The 20,445-nt window shown below is 45.2% G+C and overlaps 1 protein-coding gene across 1 annotated transcript in view; it reads left to right on the plus strand.

Annotated features, from left to right (window-relative positions):
- The window catches only part of marchf1 (membrane-associated ring finger (C3HC4) 1), a 66,656-nt gene that overhangs the window by 6,744 nt on the left and 39,467 nt on the right, over positions 1 to 20,445 (plus strand). Inside the window, exon 2 of the mRNA XM_061247007.1 lies at positions 17,997 to 18,202. Within this exon, the coding sequence (XP_061102991.1) occupies positions 18,107 to 18,202 (96 nt within the window). The 5' untranslated portion in view covers positions 17,997 to 18,106. The remainder of the gene's footprint in view (positions 1 to 17,996; positions 18,203 to 20,445) is intronic.

Here is a 20,445-nt window from a genome sequence, read left to right on the forward strand (position 1 = left end):
AAAAGAAACCTTATTCATTTGCATATAAAACGCTTGCGATTGTCATAATTTGTAATTGCTTTTGTGGGCACAGGGCAGCACAGGGCAAACGTTTTGCCTACTCATGTAACACTTAACGGTGGCCGCAGTAAGTTGCTTTGTGTGGGAAATTATCGCCTTATAGCTCAAGCATGCCCTTACTCTCATCAGTTAGACTTCCTCGAGTTGCCTTGCAAAGTCTGTCAGGGGACGAATCTGACCTTAGTACTTTCACTGTAACTTGTTTCAAATATTATAAAAGAACATCAGGAGTTGCCTGGGTTGCCTAGCATAGATTATTATTCAATAAGAAGTCCCCAGCATGACTGTACGTGCAAAAGTATAGTACACTGACTGCTCAAATAAGCTTGGCATGGTAAGGGTTTTTCATTGCCAAAGCATTTTGTCTCTCTCTCTGATACACACACCAGTTTGTGGTCAGTGCTTAAGCACTTAACTGGCTAATGTACATGTATGCACATGAAGGTTCTTCCCTCTGGGGGTCTTTGGCGCACTAGACACTGGTTATGTTCAAGCACTTTGTTTGTTGCTCTAGAAAAAAGCGTCTGCCAAATGCCTGTAATGTAATGTGCATAAATGTGACTTAAGTGTCCTCACAGTTTTGCTTCCAGGGCCTAAGGTCTTTCTGAGTGTAGGGACAGAGAAAACGCTCTCACACACACACACACACAGTGTAATGTCTGACTGATTTCTAATCCGTGCCACCGCTCCAGGGGGCACCAGGGACATGTCTGTCAGTGAACAAGGCTCCCCCCCACCCCCCGTGGTTTCGGGCTGACGCTCCGATGGCAGCTCTCTGGAGCAAACGCACCCTGCTGCGGCAAGATGGGGCTGGCGGAGCGAGCTGAGTGGCCCTGGGGACCACAGCTCGCTGTGGGGACACATACAGCACACACTGGTGCAGTGGGGACACATATAGTAAACACACTGGTGTAGTGGGGACACACACAGCAAACACACTGGTGTAGTGGGGACACATACAGCACACACTGGTGTAGTGGGGGACACATACAGCAAACACACTGGTGTAGTGGGGGACACATACAGCAAACACACTGGTGTAGTGGGGGACACATACAGCAAACACACTGGTGTAGTGGGGGACACATACAGCAAACACACTGGTGTAGTGGGGACACATACAGCAAACACACTGGTGTAGTGGGGACACATACAGCAAACACACTGGTGTAGTGGGGACACATACAGCAAACACACTGGTGTAGTAGGGACACATACAGCACACACTGGTGTAGTGGGGACACATACAGCAAACACACTGGTGTAGTGGGGACACATACAGCACACACTGGTGTAGTGGGGACACATACAGCAAACACACTGGTGTAGTGGAGACACATACAGCAAACACACTGGTGTAGTGGGGACACATACAGCACACACACTGGTGTAGTGGGGACACATACAGCAAACACACTGGTGTAGTGGAGACACATACAGCAAACACACTGGTGTAGTGGAGACTCATATAGTAAACACACTGGTATAGTGGGGACACACACAGCAAACACACTGGTGTAGTGGGGACCCACACAGCAAACACACTGGTGTAGTGGGGACACACACAGCAAACACACTGGTGTAGTGGGGACACATACAGCAAACACTGGTGTAGTGGGGACACACAGCAAACACTGGTGTAGTGGGGACACACACAGCAAACACACTGGTGTAGTGTGGACACATACAGCAAACACACTGGTGTAGTGGGGACACACACAGCAAACATACGGGTGTAGTGGGGACACATACAGCAAACACACTGGTGTAGTGGAGACACATACAGCAAACACACTGGTGAAGTGGGGACACACACAGCAAACACACTGGTGTAGTGGGGGACACACACAACAAATACACTGGTGTAGTGGGGACACATGCAGTTAACACACTGGTGTAGTGGGGACACACACAGCAAACACTGGTGTAGTGGGGACACATATAGTAAACACTGGTGTAGTGGGGCACACACAGCAAACACACTGGTGTAGTGGGAACACATATAGTAAACACTGGTGTAGTGGGGCACACACAGCAAACACACTGGTGTAGTGGGGACACACACAGCAAACACACTGGTGTAGTGGGGGACACACACAGCAAACACACTGGTGTAGTGTGGACACATACAGTTAACACACTGGTGTAGTGGGGACACACACAGCAAACACACTGGTGTAGTGGGGACTCATATAGTAAACACACTGGTATAGTGGGGACACACACAGCAAACACACTGGTGTAGTGGGGCACACACAGCAAACACACTGGTGTAGTGGGGGACACACACAGCAAATACACTGGTGTAGTGGGGACACATATAGTTAACACACTGGTGTAGTGGGGACACATATAGTAAACACACTGGTGTAGTGGGGGCACACACAGCAAACACACTGGTGTAGTGGGGACACACACAGCAAACACACTGGTGTAGTGGGGACACATACAGCAAACACACTGGTGTAGTGGGGACACATATAGTAAACACACTGGTGTAGTGGGGCACACACAGCAAACACACTGGTGTAGTGGGGACACATATAGTAAACACACTGGTGTAGTGGGGACACATATAGTAAACACACTGGTTTAGTGGGGACACACACAGCAAACACAGCTCTACATTACATTACGCCTTCTCTGTCTGAAACACAAAATTTGTACTCATTTGTGTGTGTTCGTGTGTGTATGCGCGTGTGTGTGTGCACGCATATATCCACGATTGTTTCATTATGAAAATCAAGCCATTCAGGAAAAAGAAAGTTGTGACAGGAGACAAGTGTGGAACAGCCTGCAGGGTTCTTTACTTACAGATGCATATTTCAAACAGGCTGGATACACTTCCTGCCTCTGTCATTGAATGCTCACTTTGGAGATTTGGCTATAGGTGTTCCCGCTGGCTTGGAAAAAAGTAAATTTTCTGAAAACAGTCTCTTCCTGAAACAACTTCACTGTAAGGTGTTGTACACAAATATAAACAGAGAGATAAAAACAATTTTTCATGTTCCCGGTGGAGGTTGCATATTTGACATGGAAGGATACTGCTTTAGCAAAAGGCATTTCATATAGATAGAGTACATAACAGAAATCCATAACTAAAGCCAACTACATAAAAAACATGTTTATTCATCTGATTATTTTCCCATGTTTAATTCATCATATGGGATATAGACGATAATTTTTCATACAGGGAGGCTTTTTTGGGGCTTTCCTCCAGAGAATGGGTCAAAAGGTCACTTTCACAGAGATGCTAGTTTGCCTAGCTCAGTTGCTAGTGCCCCAGTCTTATGCCGCAAATCAGACTGGATCTATTAATCTTGCTGGCCTCTTCTGACAAAGAAAAATGATTCTGTGCACTCTATGGAGGGAATACTGGGGTAAGCGGAAATATTGCATGGCTCGCCCTGCATAAGAAACAGGGTCTTGGCAAGAGGTTGAAACATTTTCTTTTGTTTGTTTGTTTTTTGCCGCGCTGTATTAAAACATTTATTTTAGGAGACTGGCTGCAGGTTCTTTCTCCCGTTCCAGGGAGAGAGATTGTCTCTTCTATTCGCAGGATTCATTGGTGAATGGAAGTCATACATTGTTAATCAGGCCCTGTACCGAGGCCTTTGCTCAGGGACTTCCTGTGATGAATGGAGGCAAATCCCAAGAGTAGGTCAAGCGATAGCGAAGCGATAGCCTTTTTGACGACAGTGTTTGAGTTCAGTATCACTGAGAGTAGCGGTGACGAGAGAGGTGCGAAAAGGCAACTTTACTTTCTCACACGTGCGCTATATTTATAGAGACTTTGATGTCAGGTACATACACTGTGGCAGTTTTTTAATAACTTGAAAAATCTTGTGAATTTGAATAAATGTATGAAGCTGTGATGAAAAAATTAAGTATTTAAACAAGTCACTAGCATTCTAGTGCTTGCATCTGCTTGCCTGCTTATACATTTAGCCTCGTGCTAATCGTTGTTTCATTATGACACGGTTAGTAGACATTCTTTAATTCAGATTAACTGTACATCTCTGTTCAAATCTAGCTATAGTAGGGTATATGCCCTGACATACCAAAGCCCTATACTATTTCTTGATTTTTTATTTTATTTGCTGTATGTAAATGAGTCACACCTCATCCACAACCACAAAGTCAAATAATACACTCACTGAGCACTTTATTAGGTAGTGTAAGCCAGTCATAAGTAACATTTGGTCTCATGTGCTGGTCAGCTTGCTGACTTCCCCCTCCTGGAGCATACATTGTTAGCCCCCACCGGTGGCACACATGCCTGTGGGGGAGAGCTAGAGAAGGATTCTTAGAGGCACCTTCTTGGGCCCTGGGGGCCCCCCTTTTCTCACATTCCTGACAGGTTAGAGATTGGAGATGGTATAAACATGTTTCATGATAATCCCAGGTCAGAATATAGTAATGTTTGGTGTTATTCTGATTGGTTCAGTGCGACTGGTGTAATGGTCTAGTTTTTGTAACAGTCTACCTTTGATAGCATAACCATTCAGGAGCCGAGGGCAAAAGCTGTCTCTGTAGAAGCCATGTGTTTTAGCCCTCTGCCTGGTGGGCCTGGCTGTAAATTATAGATGGGTGACTCACTTTTAGGGTCAAGAACTAAGGCCTGGATTTCGGAGATGAGGAGAAGAAACCAAATAGTCTGGGGTGTCTCCTTTCCTTTCATTCACCCAAATCAGGTTTATCCAAAAGGTATATTACCATGAGAGGCACGTATACATATTTACAGCATAATGCAGTTATCATGAAAACTCCCAACTACGGCATTCATAGATATGATGGGGAGGCCTGTAGCATAGTGGTTAAGGTCAGGAAGGGCTGCCATTTGTGAGGGGCCTGAGAGCTGGGGTTTCAATGTTGTTTAGACTACCTGTTGGGGAGTTAAGATGTATGAGTGGTCCAAGGCCAGTTGGATCATGGGAAAAGAATTCTCCAGAACATTGGTGACCTCCCTGTGACCCCATACCTGGTCACTTCCAAGGGGAAGACTCCGGACAATGCCACAGTGCCCTCATTTGGGCACTGCTGCCATTACACCGGTGACTGTTCTCCTAGATTAAATATTCAAAACTGCTATTAAGATAGTAAATAGACCCGGTAAAACCTTGAAAACATTGCCCATGTGATCCTTGTATTATTGCATTAAGTCTCATGTAATGGTAACAGGGAGTGCATGTAAAATGGATAATCAGGAGGGAAGTTTCATGGTAACTGCAACATAATAAAACATAAGGGTAATCTGTTTGGTATGTATGTGATCTGGTAAAATCAAGGAATCGGATGAGATACATTTCATACCAAATGGAATTTAATAAACTATAGTTTCAGTAACTCAAGGGAAAACCTGCATGTCCTCTCTTGGTAATCATCTCATTTTCCCTACTTAACAACCCCCACCCTGGTGGGGGTCTAAATTCCACATTTGACCACCCCTCCAGATTGATTTATGGCACTGCCACCTGGTTCCAAACGTATGATTTGGCATAAAAGCAAGGGAGACAGACCAACCTGGGAAGATCGTATTCGACTTCCCACACAGCATATTGTACGTGTATGTAAGTATCAGGAAGATCGTATTCGACTTCCCACACAACATGTCTTATGTATGTATGTATGTATGTGTAGCAGCGGAAGATCGTATTCGACTTTCCACACGGCATATTCTCTACTCTGTGTTTGTGTGTAGTCCAAGCAGGCTAGGTATGATTATTTACTCTATCTCTATTCTTAATTTGTGTATTTTGTAGTTGATTGTGATATTCTAAAGCTAATAACCTACCTGTTTGCGAATAAACTTTTTTATTTGTAACTTGCGTGATCTCCATGACTCTAATTCATCTTGTACCTTTTCAGCCTAAATTACAACCGAATACTCAGGGGGAAAATGGGGGCCAAAGACTGACCGATCGGCAGTTTGGTACATTTGTGATAGTTCTAAGCTGTGAGGCCAGCAAGTTTCTGCCAATTAAAGGGTCGGTGACGCACGGCTCTTGTGATTTGGTGCGAAGGGAACCCTTGGGCCTTACGGCGCTGGTTCCTGCAAAATTAGCTCTAAGGAGCCCAGTTAATGCTATGCCGACCTGGGCTCGCAACTATCATGGCAGTTTTGCATGTATTGTGTTGACTGGACCCTCAGCCTCTGAGTTCTACACCAAACTGAGATTTCAGCAATAATGTTAATCGCGAGAGCATCTATTGAGTAATGGTGGCGCAGGTACGAGTCGAGTGTAATCACTCCCGAGGTCCGCGTAAGTTACAAACCCAAATTTCTAAATTATATTTTAAATGGAGTCAGATAAACGAGTAAAACTATAGTAACCACTAAACATACAATACGGCCCCGTTTGAGAACGGAGAATATTAAGAATTGTACTGATCCGTTTCTGGCCAGCTGTAAGCGGGATATGGGGCAGGTCAATCCATATCCGACCCATGGCAAGGGACCCAGTATATTCTTAAACATAATTGTGCTCTGTTCTTGTACGGAGGACAATAATTAACCCTACTAATGTTCTCCCAGCAACGCCAGAAGGACAAGCACGCAAAACCCCCTTCGGCCCCCGCTAAATTCCGTCATTGGGTTAGAGTGGGGTTTTACAGTAGACATGTACACCAGCTTATAAATTCAAATATTTAATTAGCCAGTCATGCAGCAGCAACTAAATGCATGCAAGCATTCAGACATGGTTGAGAGGTTCATCTGTTTTTCATACCAAATGTCAGGATGGGAAATAAATGTGACCTAATTTACTTTGACTGTGGAATAATTGTTGGTGCCAGACAGGGTGCGAAAAACAAAAACCACCTAGTGAGATGACAGAGGTCAAAGGAGAAGGGCCAGACTGGCAGGACAGTGACAGTGACAGTAACACAAATAACCATACGTTACAGTGGCATGCAGAAGAGCATCTCTGAACATACAACGTATCAAACCTCTTAGTGGGTAAGTTATAGCAGCAGAAGACAGATAAGTCTGAAAAATACGTGTAATAAATACCTAATAAAGTGCTCACTGAGTGTATGTTTGCCCATTACTTCTTTTTTATTTTTTACATACAATCCATTTATACAGCTGAATATTTTCTGAAACAATACTGGCACCTTACTGGGGCAGCTTGGCAAGTGGCTAAGGTACATGACATGGATCCGGAAGACTGATGGTTCAAGCCCTGGTGTAGCCACGATAAGATCAGTGCATAGCTGTTGGGCCCTTGAGCAAGGCCCTTAACATTGCTCCAGGAGGGATTATCTCCTGCTTAGTCTAATCAACTGTAATGGACTAGGGTGGGCTGCCCCATCACCAGTAGATTGTAACATCAGCATTAGGGTATTCAGTTGAGAACATCTCAGCTCACCTAATCCTCAACTGTCACTTGTGGCTTTTCTCACCTCAACTGTGCTCCATCTAAAACTATATAATCAAAGCCATTCGCTGCTTAAATTACTACATTCTCAGTCTCTCACTTGCACCAACGTTATAACTTAACTTCAAGTGGAAGGTGTACTACTTCTTAGTTAGTCATGCATTATGGGCTACTATCAGTTGTGTCCCTGATAAATTGGCTCCAGCTCTTTGTTGCCTAAACATTTTAGTGTGCGTTGTTTATGTACATCTTTCTGGATAGGAGTGTCTGTTGTTAAATGCCTAAATGTAGATAAAGTGTTAAACGTCTTTATCCACTGCCTACTGTGGAAGTGTTCAGCTGCCGGGCCGTAAAGGCTGGACAGGTAGGGAAACAGATGGTGAATGTAAGCTATGCTCCGGGTGCTGGTGTTTATAAATATGCATTCCCAAGGCGCTGCTTTGCCTGGGGGTATAGGAGGTTACTTCACTGAGGAAAGCATATTTCAGCCGCCTTCTCAAATAGAAACAGCCCTTTTCCCTCTCGCACCAATGTCGTTTTTATTGCATTCATTGGTTATATTACAATTGCAGGGTTCCATTCTTTCTTTATTTATTCATTGTCTGGTGTTGCTATTTATTTCTTGTTTCCATATTTAGATTTTGTGAATTTAAATGCCATTCAGGTTTGGAGAGCCTTTTTTTCCTTTCAAATGTTTCACCATAAACCAGTTTTCTCAGAACAAAGAAGAAAAAAAACAAAACCTTTTGCTGGCCTGTTGCCTAGTGGCTAAGGTACATGACTGGGACCTGGAGGGTTGGTGGTTCAAGCCCTGGTGTAGCCATGATAAGATCTGCAAAGCTGCTGGGCCCTTGTGCAAGGCCCTTAACCGCACATTGCTTTATGAGTGCTTAGTCTAATCAACTGTAAATCGCTTTGGATAAAAGAATCAGCTAAATAACACATTAATTACATATACATTTCCTGACCGGAGGGGGCGAGTCACATCCTCTTCTCGAGTGGAGAGCGACAGGACTGAATCCGGTCGGCCGCTTTGCATATCAAACGGCGTCTCTCATCATCCCGTCGAGCGCGGCTTTGAGCGGGCGCAGCGAGCTACGCGGGAGGAAAGGCGGCGTGAAGCGCGGGGGGGAAACAAGGTCACGTTTCAGAAGAGTCACACATGAAAAGCCCTCTCAGATCCGACGCCGCTGTGAAAATCAAAGGCGTCGACTTGTTGCAACTCTATGGAGAGAATTTAACGAGGTAACTGTCCGTGCTTTTGTCATGACTGTCATTTGAAAGGCAAGAGCTCTGACATTAATGGGAATTGCCCTCACGGTCACCAAAAGCAAAACCCCACCATATTCCATTAATGCTTGACTCTGTTAACAACGGACATCACTAACACCTAATGCTGGGTAATGTCTGCTGATACTGAAATATAAACTGACATATATATATATTTACTCATACCTACAGGCAGTTAGCCTACTGCTACTAACACACAAACTCCACACAGACACGGGTAGAACACACAAACTCCACACAGACACGGGGAGAACACACAAACTCCACACAGACAAGGGGAGAACACACAAACTCCACACAGACACGGGTAGAACACACAAACTCCACACAGACAAGGGGAGAACACACAAACTCCACACAGACACGGGGAGAACACACAAACTCCACACAGACACGAGGAGAACACACAAACTCCACACAGACACGGGGAGAACACACAAACTCCACACAGACACGGGGAGAACACACAAACTCCAGACAGACACAGGGAGAACACATAAACTCCACACAGAAAGGCCCCAGTCAGGATTTGTACCTGGGAGCTTCTTGTTGTGAGGCAACAGTGCACCCCCATGCCACCCCCAACTAGCATAGCTTCCATAAGTATTTGGCTTAAACATAATACTTGGTTGGGTAACTATAGTTAGGCATATAAGATTTTAGGCGAGTATCACTCTTTTTACTGTATTTCTATGGGAACAACACCAAACTAAAAGGCTGCAACAGTATTGCTCTGGTCCCAGACATCAGACAGGACAGGAAGCACGGTTTTTATGCATTACATCTCTCCTCAGTCTGAGTGTTTTCAGTCTGGCTGTGGGTGGCATGTCCCTCTTCCGCATTCGCAGATATGGACCTGAATTTCACGTCTGCGGCAGCACGGACCAGACAAGCTGAAAACCGAACCACAAGTCCGTGTGGGGGTGAGATATCTGGAATAGAATTTTGTTTGGGGAACTGCTTGGTTGTGAAAATGTGTTTCTTGGCTTGGCAGTTGAGTGGATAAGATCAGATTTTTTCCCCCTGCAGATTCAATGTTTGGTGGTTCTACTCTTTGCAACAACGTATTACTTCATTTCTCTGGGCTGCAGAGAGAATGGGATTTATCCACATTTTAAATAAATAGAAAAGGAATCACTGAAGGGCCATTTTATTGAGCTACTATGTTTTCATTATTTGTAATAGCTGTAGGTTCAGACTCATTCAGCTGGTACAGTATGAACAGAAAAGTGACAGTTGATTTGAACAAGAAAAAAGGGCAAAAGGCACAATTCTTCTCGAATCAGTCTCATTTTCCCTCAATGTTGACCTAAAATACACGCGGTGAGTATGTTATTAGGTGGACTGGAACACCAGCTTGTTGACGCAAATATTTAATCTGCCAATCATCTGGTAGATAAGGTTGATTTTGACATTGGTAGGGACACAAATGGGGGAGGTTGGGAGGGGATGTAACCCCTACTGAAAGCTGAAGCGTCTTGTATTCTGACCACCATTTTATGTCTTCGAGAGCCTTAATTTATAGATAGTTATGGTGGCCAACGCACTCATTAACAGACACACAGACACGGGTGTAGCACATTAATGAATCCTTTACTCAAATTTGCCAGCTGAAGAGCACATTCAAGTCGACATACAGTTGATTAGACTAAGCAGTGGCCAATCCCCCCTGGAGCAATGTGGGGTTAAGGGCCTTGCTCAAGGGCCCAACAGCTGATCTTATTGTGGCTACACTGGGGAATGAACCACCAACCTTCCAGGTCCCAGTCAAGCGCCTTAGCCACTGGACTACAGGCAGTGGGTGTGTTTAAACCAATAATGACTTCAGAGAGTGAAAACTCAGTTGTGCATGTGTCCCTGAATCTGTTTTGAACCACTCAGTTTAAGCAATACTTATGCTCCAGCTAAGGCCTCCCTGGGCACCGCGAATGGTGTTTACGGCGGTGGGGAACGGCAGTACAAAGCTAACGAGAATATCTGAGCAGGGTTTTCCAGCACTGGGAAACTGAAATGTCAGCTTATTAATCAAATGTAAAAAAACAACCTGAAAGCACCAGGCTTGGAGCAGCCATGGAAGAGGATACATGGGCAACGATAAAAAATATGATGAACGCAGTGTCATAGACGAGAAAATAAACTCAAAACAAAATGGAGAGACGAGATGACGTTCGGTTGAGAGGAGACGGGCATCCAGCAGTATTTCCAGATGCCTTTTCTTCCCAAAATACTTCTAAAATGTTCTCTGCCTTCAGCTGACTCAGTATTCATGTGCCCTCTGCACACCACACTCTGATGTTTTATGACAGTTTAGAAATAGAAAAGGTGGGCTGGAAGGGATTGCAGGTATAAAAGTATCCAGTCGATCAGCTCTCTCATAGATTACTATATGAAATAAATACAGGTAACGAGTGACTAAAAGTGCGGCATGGATGGTGCAGTGGGTAGCACTGCCGCCTCACAGCAAGGAGGTCCTGGGTTCGAATCCCGTCGGCCGGGGCCTCTCTGTGTGGAGTTTGCATGTTCTCCCCATGTCTGCGTGGGTTTCCTCGGGGTACTCCGGTTTCCTCCCACAGTCCAAAGATATGCAGGTTAGGCTGATTGGAGAGTCTAAATTGGCCATCGGTATGAGTGTGTGAGTGAATGGTGTGTGTGCCCTGCGATGGACTGGCGACCTGTCCAGGGTGTATTCCTGCCATTCACCCAATGTATGCTGGGATAGGCTCCAGCCCCCTTGCGACTCTGTTCGGGATAAGCGGGTTAGGATAATGAATGAATGAATGAATGAATGAATGAGTGACTAAAAGTGCAACAATTTGGTTGCCTCTGGATTGAGAAATCCATTTTGGTTTTCCTTTCAGGTGGCAGTTGTCCGAAGACTGCAGGGGACTTCGGGAAAGCCAGTAATACAGCAGTAGGGTTGTTTGGACGCTTTTCACTTCCTTGGAAAGGCAAAATAAATCATTTAGAGCAATTCAATGATTTACGTTTTCTGCCTGTTGCAGAGTCGCTTATCAACAGATTATTTTCGTTCACTCACAGTCCGTGTCTGCATCTGAGTAATGACTGAAGGAGATCAGGTTAAGTGCTTTCCTCTGGGGTTCAGCAGCAGTGACCCTCCTGGGAAACTAACCCACAACGTGGGAGTTACACACCTGGTTCTCTAACCGTTGTGCTACTCTGCTACACCAACTAGTCAACTGCAAATGCATATGACTTTGGGGTACCCTACAGCACATTCAAAGTGCTGTCCAAAATGTTTCTCAAAGAGTAAAATTATAATGAGTAATATTTAATTAAAGATCTAAAGGACATCTCAGTTTCAGAAGTAGATTATTGAGTATTTAAAATAAATATTATTTCATTTGTACAGGGTCTCTATTGTGCTGAATGCCCTGGGACTTAGTGGATCTGATCTTACAGACATTTACTTCACATAAATGTATTTAAAGGTACAATAGGTCATTGTGGACTTCTAACGGTCAAGAGAGGAATTGCAGCAGCAAAGACCCACAAACCACAACACTGTTTATCCCTTCCCCTTCTGTGTGAACACGCTGACGTTGTTAGTGGATGAATTGCCTTCGGATTGGTAGTTTTGTAGTATATGTCAGCAGTTTCCAAGCAAGTGGCCAAAGCCAGGCTTCTTTTTTGATTCTTATTTCCTGGTCATGCTGAGAGATGGTGAGAGACAGTGCTCTCTAGCACCACTGAGGTTGGGTCTGGCATAAGTCATTCAGACCTGTTTTCAAGGTAAAGTCAATGTGCAATAATCTTTTGCCACAATCTGTTCTTCATTCATGTTCCAGTTTTCTTTATGTTATTGTGTTATTAGGACAATACAGCAATACTTTGTTGACGAATCAGGGACAGATTACGTCACTCTCACACGCTTAGTGGAGGATCCGCATCAGCTCTGGCTCCAAATGCACAACATGGTGCTGCCGGTAAACTTGACTTCCTGGGCTTCAAAACGCTTTTCACAAGCCCATGGATAGTCAGTGGGTAACGTAACAGGCACTTGGTCCATATTTTTCTACAGTCTATGTTTCGAAGTGGGCACATCAAACCACAATCTAAAGTAACTGGTTGTGTCGATGAGGACAGCCTAGCTGAGAATTCCAATTCATTTTTTTTTAATGTACCAACTTTTTTTTTTGGAGTTTCTCAACCATAAAAATGGGTTCCCAGAAGAAGCACATTCAGCTGAAAAAAATATATAGTGTTAATTCTATCTCCAGTCGCCAGGCAACAGAAAATAGTTTAGGATTTGTTATCCCAAATGTCCTTGGGATTCACACTCTTAATTGCATTTTGGCTGAAAAAACTGCACGTGTTGCACAACAGTCTGGAGATATACACAGGCTTCCAGACTGTTCTGGAAGGTCCTGCTCATCCATCGTGTTTTTAAAGCTGTGTAGTTATTGATCAAGACACATTCACACTGGAACCGTGTGGCCCTGCACGCTATTCTCAAATAAGGAAGCAGGAATGTTATTTTTGAGACCATATAGTTTTTGTTTTTTATTAATCCTTTATTTTACCAGGGAAGTCTCATGGAGATTGACATCTCTTTTACAAGTGACCCATGGACAAGACAGCAGCACACATAACGTTACCTGACTGCATTAACATAAAATACAGACAAGAATATAGTAGTATTTTGTGTCACATTAGTGCTTATATCCAGTGTTGTCAGTGATGTGCTTGGATAAGGAGTGATTTTGCTTGTTAATATGCAGCATAGCACTTAGAGAAAGCACTGGAAAGTATTTGTGAACATGATGTTGTTTTCTCTGTCTGGTAAACAAGGGGATCAAACGAACCAACACCTGGCCCCAGCGTCTCTGAGTTTTCAGTGTACGAGTGATGACAAACAAATAATTCCCCATTTCTGTGGAAGGTGAAAACAGTTACATGGTTTAAAAGCAACCCGCCCAACCAAATGCTCAATGCCAGACTTAGCATTCAGCCCATCGACTTTCAAAGACACGGAGCAGTCAACAACACTTCTGAATGCAGCAAGGTGGAGTTTTATTTTTGGTTTACCAAAATAGACTTTTCTATGAAGCCAATATACACGGTTTTGGGCCAGCATACAGTCAAGGATACAACCTGGAGCTTAGATTATTCTAGCTGTGTAGCTAGGTCATTGCTATTCAGCTGTCCATAAACCTCCTGATCAGTTGTGTTCATAAAGTCAATCAGTTAATACATTATCGGTTGCTATGGTAGCAGGATTTGTAAGATGCACCTCATGATGCAGTTTAAAGCAGACTTAAATAGTCTTGTGCACGATCCACTATGGATGGCAACAGCAGGTCTTGTCGTTTGACATTGGCTGTCACTTGATGCACTATGGACTTGGACCCATGAATCATGAATCTTTGGCACCCTTTCCATGGACTGTCTGAAGATTTATCACAGAGACACAAATGGATTCATGAGCGAAGCCTTCATCTTTAGAGGAGCGAAGGAACGGAACTATTGATTAACGTTTTTAAGTGTAAATGAATGGATGAAAGCCGTCAGATGAGAAATAGCTCTGCGGTGGGAGGGATGAAAGAGAGGCACTGTTCATGTTGCTCACTTTGGCCAGTCCATCCATTTGGAATGTCCACAAGACAGATCAAACATCTCAATGACACCAAGACACACAGTAACCATTACATTACAGCCGTTTGGCTGACACTAACCAAAGCAATGTACAGTATAACAAAATGCATAACCAGAGACAAGTGTGCTGAAAACCCACAAGTAAAGTACAGTTCCAAGTGCTAGTAGGGACCACATAGATAAGAGCTTGGACCCTGTAGATTTATTTGCAGTAACCTGTGCACAGTGTGGCATTTATACAGTTTTAAAAGAGAGAAGTGAAATTAATCCTCTCGACGCAGAAGTGTGCAGACGCAATTATTATTAGTACCCAACCCCAGCATATCTGCAAGTCCACAAGTAGTTCTCCTACACTGTAAGTCATTCTTTTGGAGGAGAGCACCTGCTAAATGAATGCAGTGTTTCTGCAGATTTACCTGCCTTCATTTCTCACCCCTTTCAACCCCCCTGCCAGTGCAGATGTACTCCATATTTAAATGTGTTACACTGATTTAAGGCTTTAGGCTGTCAGGTCACAAATATGTGCGCTGAACTGAACCTTCTAATGCCATGTAGCAATCACTCCCGGTAACTGAACGCAGTGGAGTTCTAGACTTCTAAAAAAAGCCCACTCTACGTGTTGTTGTGGCTGTTCAAGGCTCTGTTCCAGTGTCTGGAGGAGCACCGTGCTCTGGCTCCAAACATTGACATTGACCTGAGCATTATTAAAGGACCCAGTGCTAAGGGAGCCGCGGTGGTGCAACAGGCTAAGATGCAGCGGACTTGCGGTTGCAGTTTGTTGCACCGGGGTGCAATTCCCAGTCCTGCCAAAAGCCAAGTTTGGCTGGCTCTCGTGGAGTGGCATAATTGGCTCGCTGCTCCAGAGGGAGGGACTTGGCAGGGTTACCGGATCGCGCATAAAAGCACCTCGGGCGCCTCAGAATCACGGTCACGAGCATGAGACGAGATGGCTTGAAGAAGACGTGTCGCTCTCGTTCGGGCCGCTGAGGAACGGGGTGTGGCTGGTGAATATAACACTAACTCCAATTGGATTAGATGGGGTACAATTGGCTACCATGCACCGTCGCACAGTTTATACATGACAGGTTATTCTGACTCTACTAAGCTTCACTGATGAGCTACAGTGATAAAGAATATCAGAATATTTTTGATAACACACATTTCGGAGAAGGGGTGCAAGATTGTTTTCCCAAATGGGTGCGGGCAGTTGCCATGGTGAGCCTTACCACGGAAAGATTTGGTGTTCCAAAACCGAGAGATAACGAGGGTAAAACATTCATTAATGGCTGGGTAAATTGACTGAACTTTCATGGTTCATGTGAAGTGTTTGCGTTCTCTCATCTACTGTAGCTGCCTATAGACTGCACACATTAACCCGTGTGTTAATTAACCAGTGGAAATGGTGGCTGAAGAGAGAGAGAGAGAGAGAGAGAGAGAGAGAGAGAGAGAGAGAGAGAGAGAGAGAGAGGGGAGGTGGCACTGGGCCCAGTAGAGTGTTGAATGTCTCTTGGAAAAAGTGACAAAGTAGAACCAAAGATGGGTGAACACATTTTCACACGTCTAAGTGTCTCCCTCCCCAGCACTTTGTTCTCAGCTTTAATGAATTCATCAGAGCTGGTGGAATATTTATACAGCTACCACTTCCCTAATAGAGCTTTATCTATTTTAATAAACAATGGTTTAAACAATGTCTTGGTGGGGGAGAAAAATGTAAGAAGAAATAAAGTTGGTTCAGTTCCCACCCCGGTTTTCACAGTGAGCCTGGACACGGAGTACCATCCCTGCATCACTGAAAGCTGCATGAGAACATGAGTTTCTCACACTGCATCAACTGCCTCTGGGACTCCCGAGGTTTATGGATGTTTTTACAGCCTCCTTATGACAAGTCTAAAATATGGTGGCAACATGATGCAATGCTTCAAAAAGGACCCTGCTGAAAAGAAAAAAACGCTCAAGCTAGGTTTTGAAACAGTTGGTAGCTGGTTGGCCAGTTCAGACCAGCTCCCGGCTTGACATGGTTTAGCTAGTTGACCAGTTCAGACCAGCTCCCAACTTGACATGGTTTATTTGGTTTACCAGTTCAGACGAGCTCCCAGTTTGACATGGTTTATCTGGTTGACCAGTTCAGAACAGTTCTTAGCTTGACCAGCTACATTTTGAAACAGTGATCAGTCTGTTGTGTTCTGTTGTGAGGCATGATTCTGTAGCCAGGTGTGCGTTGGCAGATGTGATCAGTCTGCTGTGTTTTGTTGTGCTGCATGATTCTGTAGTCAGAGACTGGAGCTCAGATAGTGGGGCGAAAATATTCTTCAGTACAGCTAGTGAATGGTCAGCTTTCTTCAGATGTTTGTCAGTCTTTCAGGAGATCACACTCAGGTTACATGCATGTACTGTAGTAAACCTCTGAGTGACGAAAAGCCAGAGAAAGGCTTAGATGCATCAATTCGCATTTCCTGTGGATGTGAAACCCCTAGATCAGGGATCAGCAACCCACGGTCCTTGAAGGCTGAGAACTGCTGGTTTTCCTCCCTCCCTTTGCCTGTGAGTCAGGTGTGAAGGCAGTCTGCAGCACCAATTAGCCAGGATAAAAGAGAACCAGGGCTGGATTTGAGGACCAGAGTTGGTGATCCCTGTCCTAGATACTTGCATGATGCACCATGGTTAATGCAAGTCTGATAGAGTTGATTAACTGAAATTTCTACTGTATGTGTGTGTGTGTGTGTGTGTGTGTGTTTGTGTTTGTGTGTGTGTGTGTGTGTGTGTGTGTGTGTGTGTGTTAAAGCTTGATTTGCTGGAGAGGAGACAGCGCTGAGGACCATGCCTGGCACTGTGCTGTGTGTCTCTCTGTGCATGATTATATGTGCTGGACTGAGTGATGTGTTTGACAGAGTGATTCATCTCTAAAATACAAACAGCCCCCGAGATGGTTATATATACCATAACCCCCTCAAACACCTCCTTCCTACAAGATTAGTGTCACCAGCACATATAAATCCAAATATTTAGAGTTGTTCGTCATTGTGAGGTGCTGATTGGTCGAGCCAGAGCAACGTTGTTTGGTAATAACCCATCTGTTCCCCTATTGGCCATGGGTGGTGGGGGGGTGGGTCTTCCTGGCCGAGTTCTGGCCTAATCTGATTATGTGTACGTGAGTGGCCTGTCAGGCTTCTCCGAGCGGGGTGTGATGGGATTTGGGTTTTAAAGTAAGCAGAAAAGCCGCACCAGCCTCCCGCGTACCTGACATGTGAGCAGGCCACAGCCACAACCGAGCCTGATCGCCATCGTCCATTACCGCCAACACACTGCACGCCAGGCTAACGCAACCGCTAATCTCAGACCCGCTAGGCCAAGGCTTCCTGCAGTTACCATGACGACGATTAGGCCAGGGTTGCCAGGGGAGGGGCGCGGGAACCGTGGCAGGAGGCTCCGGCCTCAGTGCGAGCAGCGCTAAATCCGGCGTGTCACAGGAATAACACTCTCCGGCCCGCTCTACCTGTTTCTTTTTCAGTTATATTTTTTTCAGGATTTTTTTTGTGAAGAACATGACAATGTTGCTCCCTTTCGTCAAAGTCTGTGGTTGACGTTGAGTATTCCAGTTCTTTTCTTCTTTTTTTTTGCCTATTTTTTAAAATGTTGTCCCTTTTTTGTTGCTAGAATGGAAGTGGACACCCTAGGGGGGAAAGTGGTGTGAGCGGCCAGGCCATGAACGTTGACCCGACGGTGTGAAAGAATAAGCCACCCCGGAAGCTTCCATTTTGTGTACCATGCCCGTCCATCAGATCTCAGTGGTGCCGGTCAGAGAGACGGCCAGCAACGGCAGGAATTCGGGCAGAAGCAAGGAGAAGAGCAAGGAAGCAGAGGTGAGCACTACTTTGCTGGTTACGCACGCTTTCCGGGGCTCTGCACTTCCTGCAGACGTGCTTATCATCTCAAACGCGTTCGCCCGCGCCTCTTCTCAAACCCAGTACAAATTCTCTTCAGGTCGATCATGAAGCAGAACTATCTTCTGAAAGGATGTGCTTTTAAGAGGTTTGAAGTGTTCTGGCTACAGGGCACTAGTACTTGTGTATTCTAAATTATTGGATTTTTTCACATTTTAGGGAGTTTGACAGATGCTGGGCGTATAGTTTAATGATGATTATGTATACAGTAACGCTGGGACATTGTGCTTGAATGTTGAAAAGTAAATTATGTTTGATGAGAGTATTTCCCCTTGTGGAATAGTGAGTATGTTGCATTATAATGCGAATGAAGGAGCAGTATTTGCTCTAATTTCAGTCCTTTTATATTTATTATCACGCAAGGTTGTGGTACAAGTGCGTATTGTTTATAACAGATAAATGTATTTTTGCAAATATATAGTATGTGTTGCAACGTATATTTTTTGAACAATAATGTTGTTCATAATCTGGCAATTTCCTCTTTGGTTTTACATTGATTTTGTTGTGGGCTGAGGTGCATCTGGACGGTGGTTTCTCAATGGAAATTCAGACAGATGGTTTCCATGACCTAATGTCAGAAATCCCTGTGTTAGCCTATGCTGCCACTGCCACGGTCCACACACCTGACCACATATCTGACCACACACCTGTCTACACACCTGACCTCACACCTATCTGCACACCTGACCACACACCTGACCACACCTGTCCTCACACCTGTCTGCACACCTATCTGTACACCTGACCACACACCTGACCACACCTGACCTCATACCTGTCTGCACACCTGTCTGGACACCTGACCTCACACCTGACCTCATACCTGTCTGCACACCTGACCACACACCTGACCACACCTGACCTCATACCTGTCTGCACACCTGACCACACACCTGACCACACCTGACCTCATACCTGTCTGCACACCTGACCACACACCTGACCACACCTGACCTCATACCTGTCTGCACACCTGTCTGGACACCTGACCACACACCTGACCACACCTGACCACATACCTGACCACACCTGACCACATACCTGACCACACACCTGTCTGCAGACCTGACCACACACCTGACGTCACACCTGTCTGCACACCTGTCTGCATACCTGACCACACACCTGACCACACACCTGTCTGCATACCTGACCACATACCTGACCACACACCTGTCCACATACCTGTCTGCACACCTGACCACACCTGACCACATACCTGACCACACACCTGTCTGCACACCTGACCACACACCTGACCACACCTGACCACACCTGACCTCACACCTGTCTGCACACCTGTCTGCATACCTGACCACACACCTGACCACACCTGACCACATACCTGTCTGCACACCTGACCACACCTGACCTCCCACCTGTCTGCACACCTGTCTGGTCACCTGACCACACACCTGATCACACCTGACCACATACCTGTCTGCACACCTGACCACACCTGACCTCCCACCTGTCTGCACACCTGCTTGTGCCGGTTGAGCTGGGCCTGGGCTCTCTTGCATGTTAAGTGTGAAGCAGGCTGAACTCCTGGCTGAACTCCTGGCTGAATTTCTGAGGTCAGCGGTTGCCCAGGCAGCGTCACACAAGATGCCAGTCTCATGGCTGAGTTGCCGTGACGATGCTGTTGCCTGTGTCGGGTCATAGATTTTTACCTCGTACCATCTGCTAATTGCACTGCTTGGGGCATTGAGTAAAACCGTGAGCTGTGGGTTTATAATGAAGCGTTATTGGGACCTACCCACTGAACATTCCAGAGCCAGCACTGGCGGCTTCTGTTCAGAGCTAACAGTTTGCAGAGATGCACGGTGCACAAAAATATATCCCTGACAGAAATGGAATATATTGAGAATATATTGAAATAAAATGTATTCTCAAGATATTGCAACAGTGTATGGGAAATGTACTGTAGCTTTCAGGTATTGCTATATTGTTTTCATTCACAGCTATGTATTATATTAATTCGTGTGGACCTTAATCCAAACAGGTGTGCTGCACATAGAGTATGCTGTCGTGCTGGGCTGGTGTCCATGTTTAAACAGTGGGCCGCTCGGTTGCTGGTAATCCCCTTGGCTTTGGCATCGCTGACATATGCTTTGTCAGTTCATGTCCTACTTTTGAGTGACCCTCCCCAGAATGCATTT

The sequence above is a fragment of the Conger conger genome, chromosome 6 (genome assembly GCF_963514075.1).
Source record: "Conger conger chromosome 6, fConCon1.1, whole genome shotgun sequence".
NCBI classification, from domain to species: Eukaryota; Metazoa; Chordata; class Actinopteri; order Anguilliformes; family Congridae; genus Conger; species Conger conger.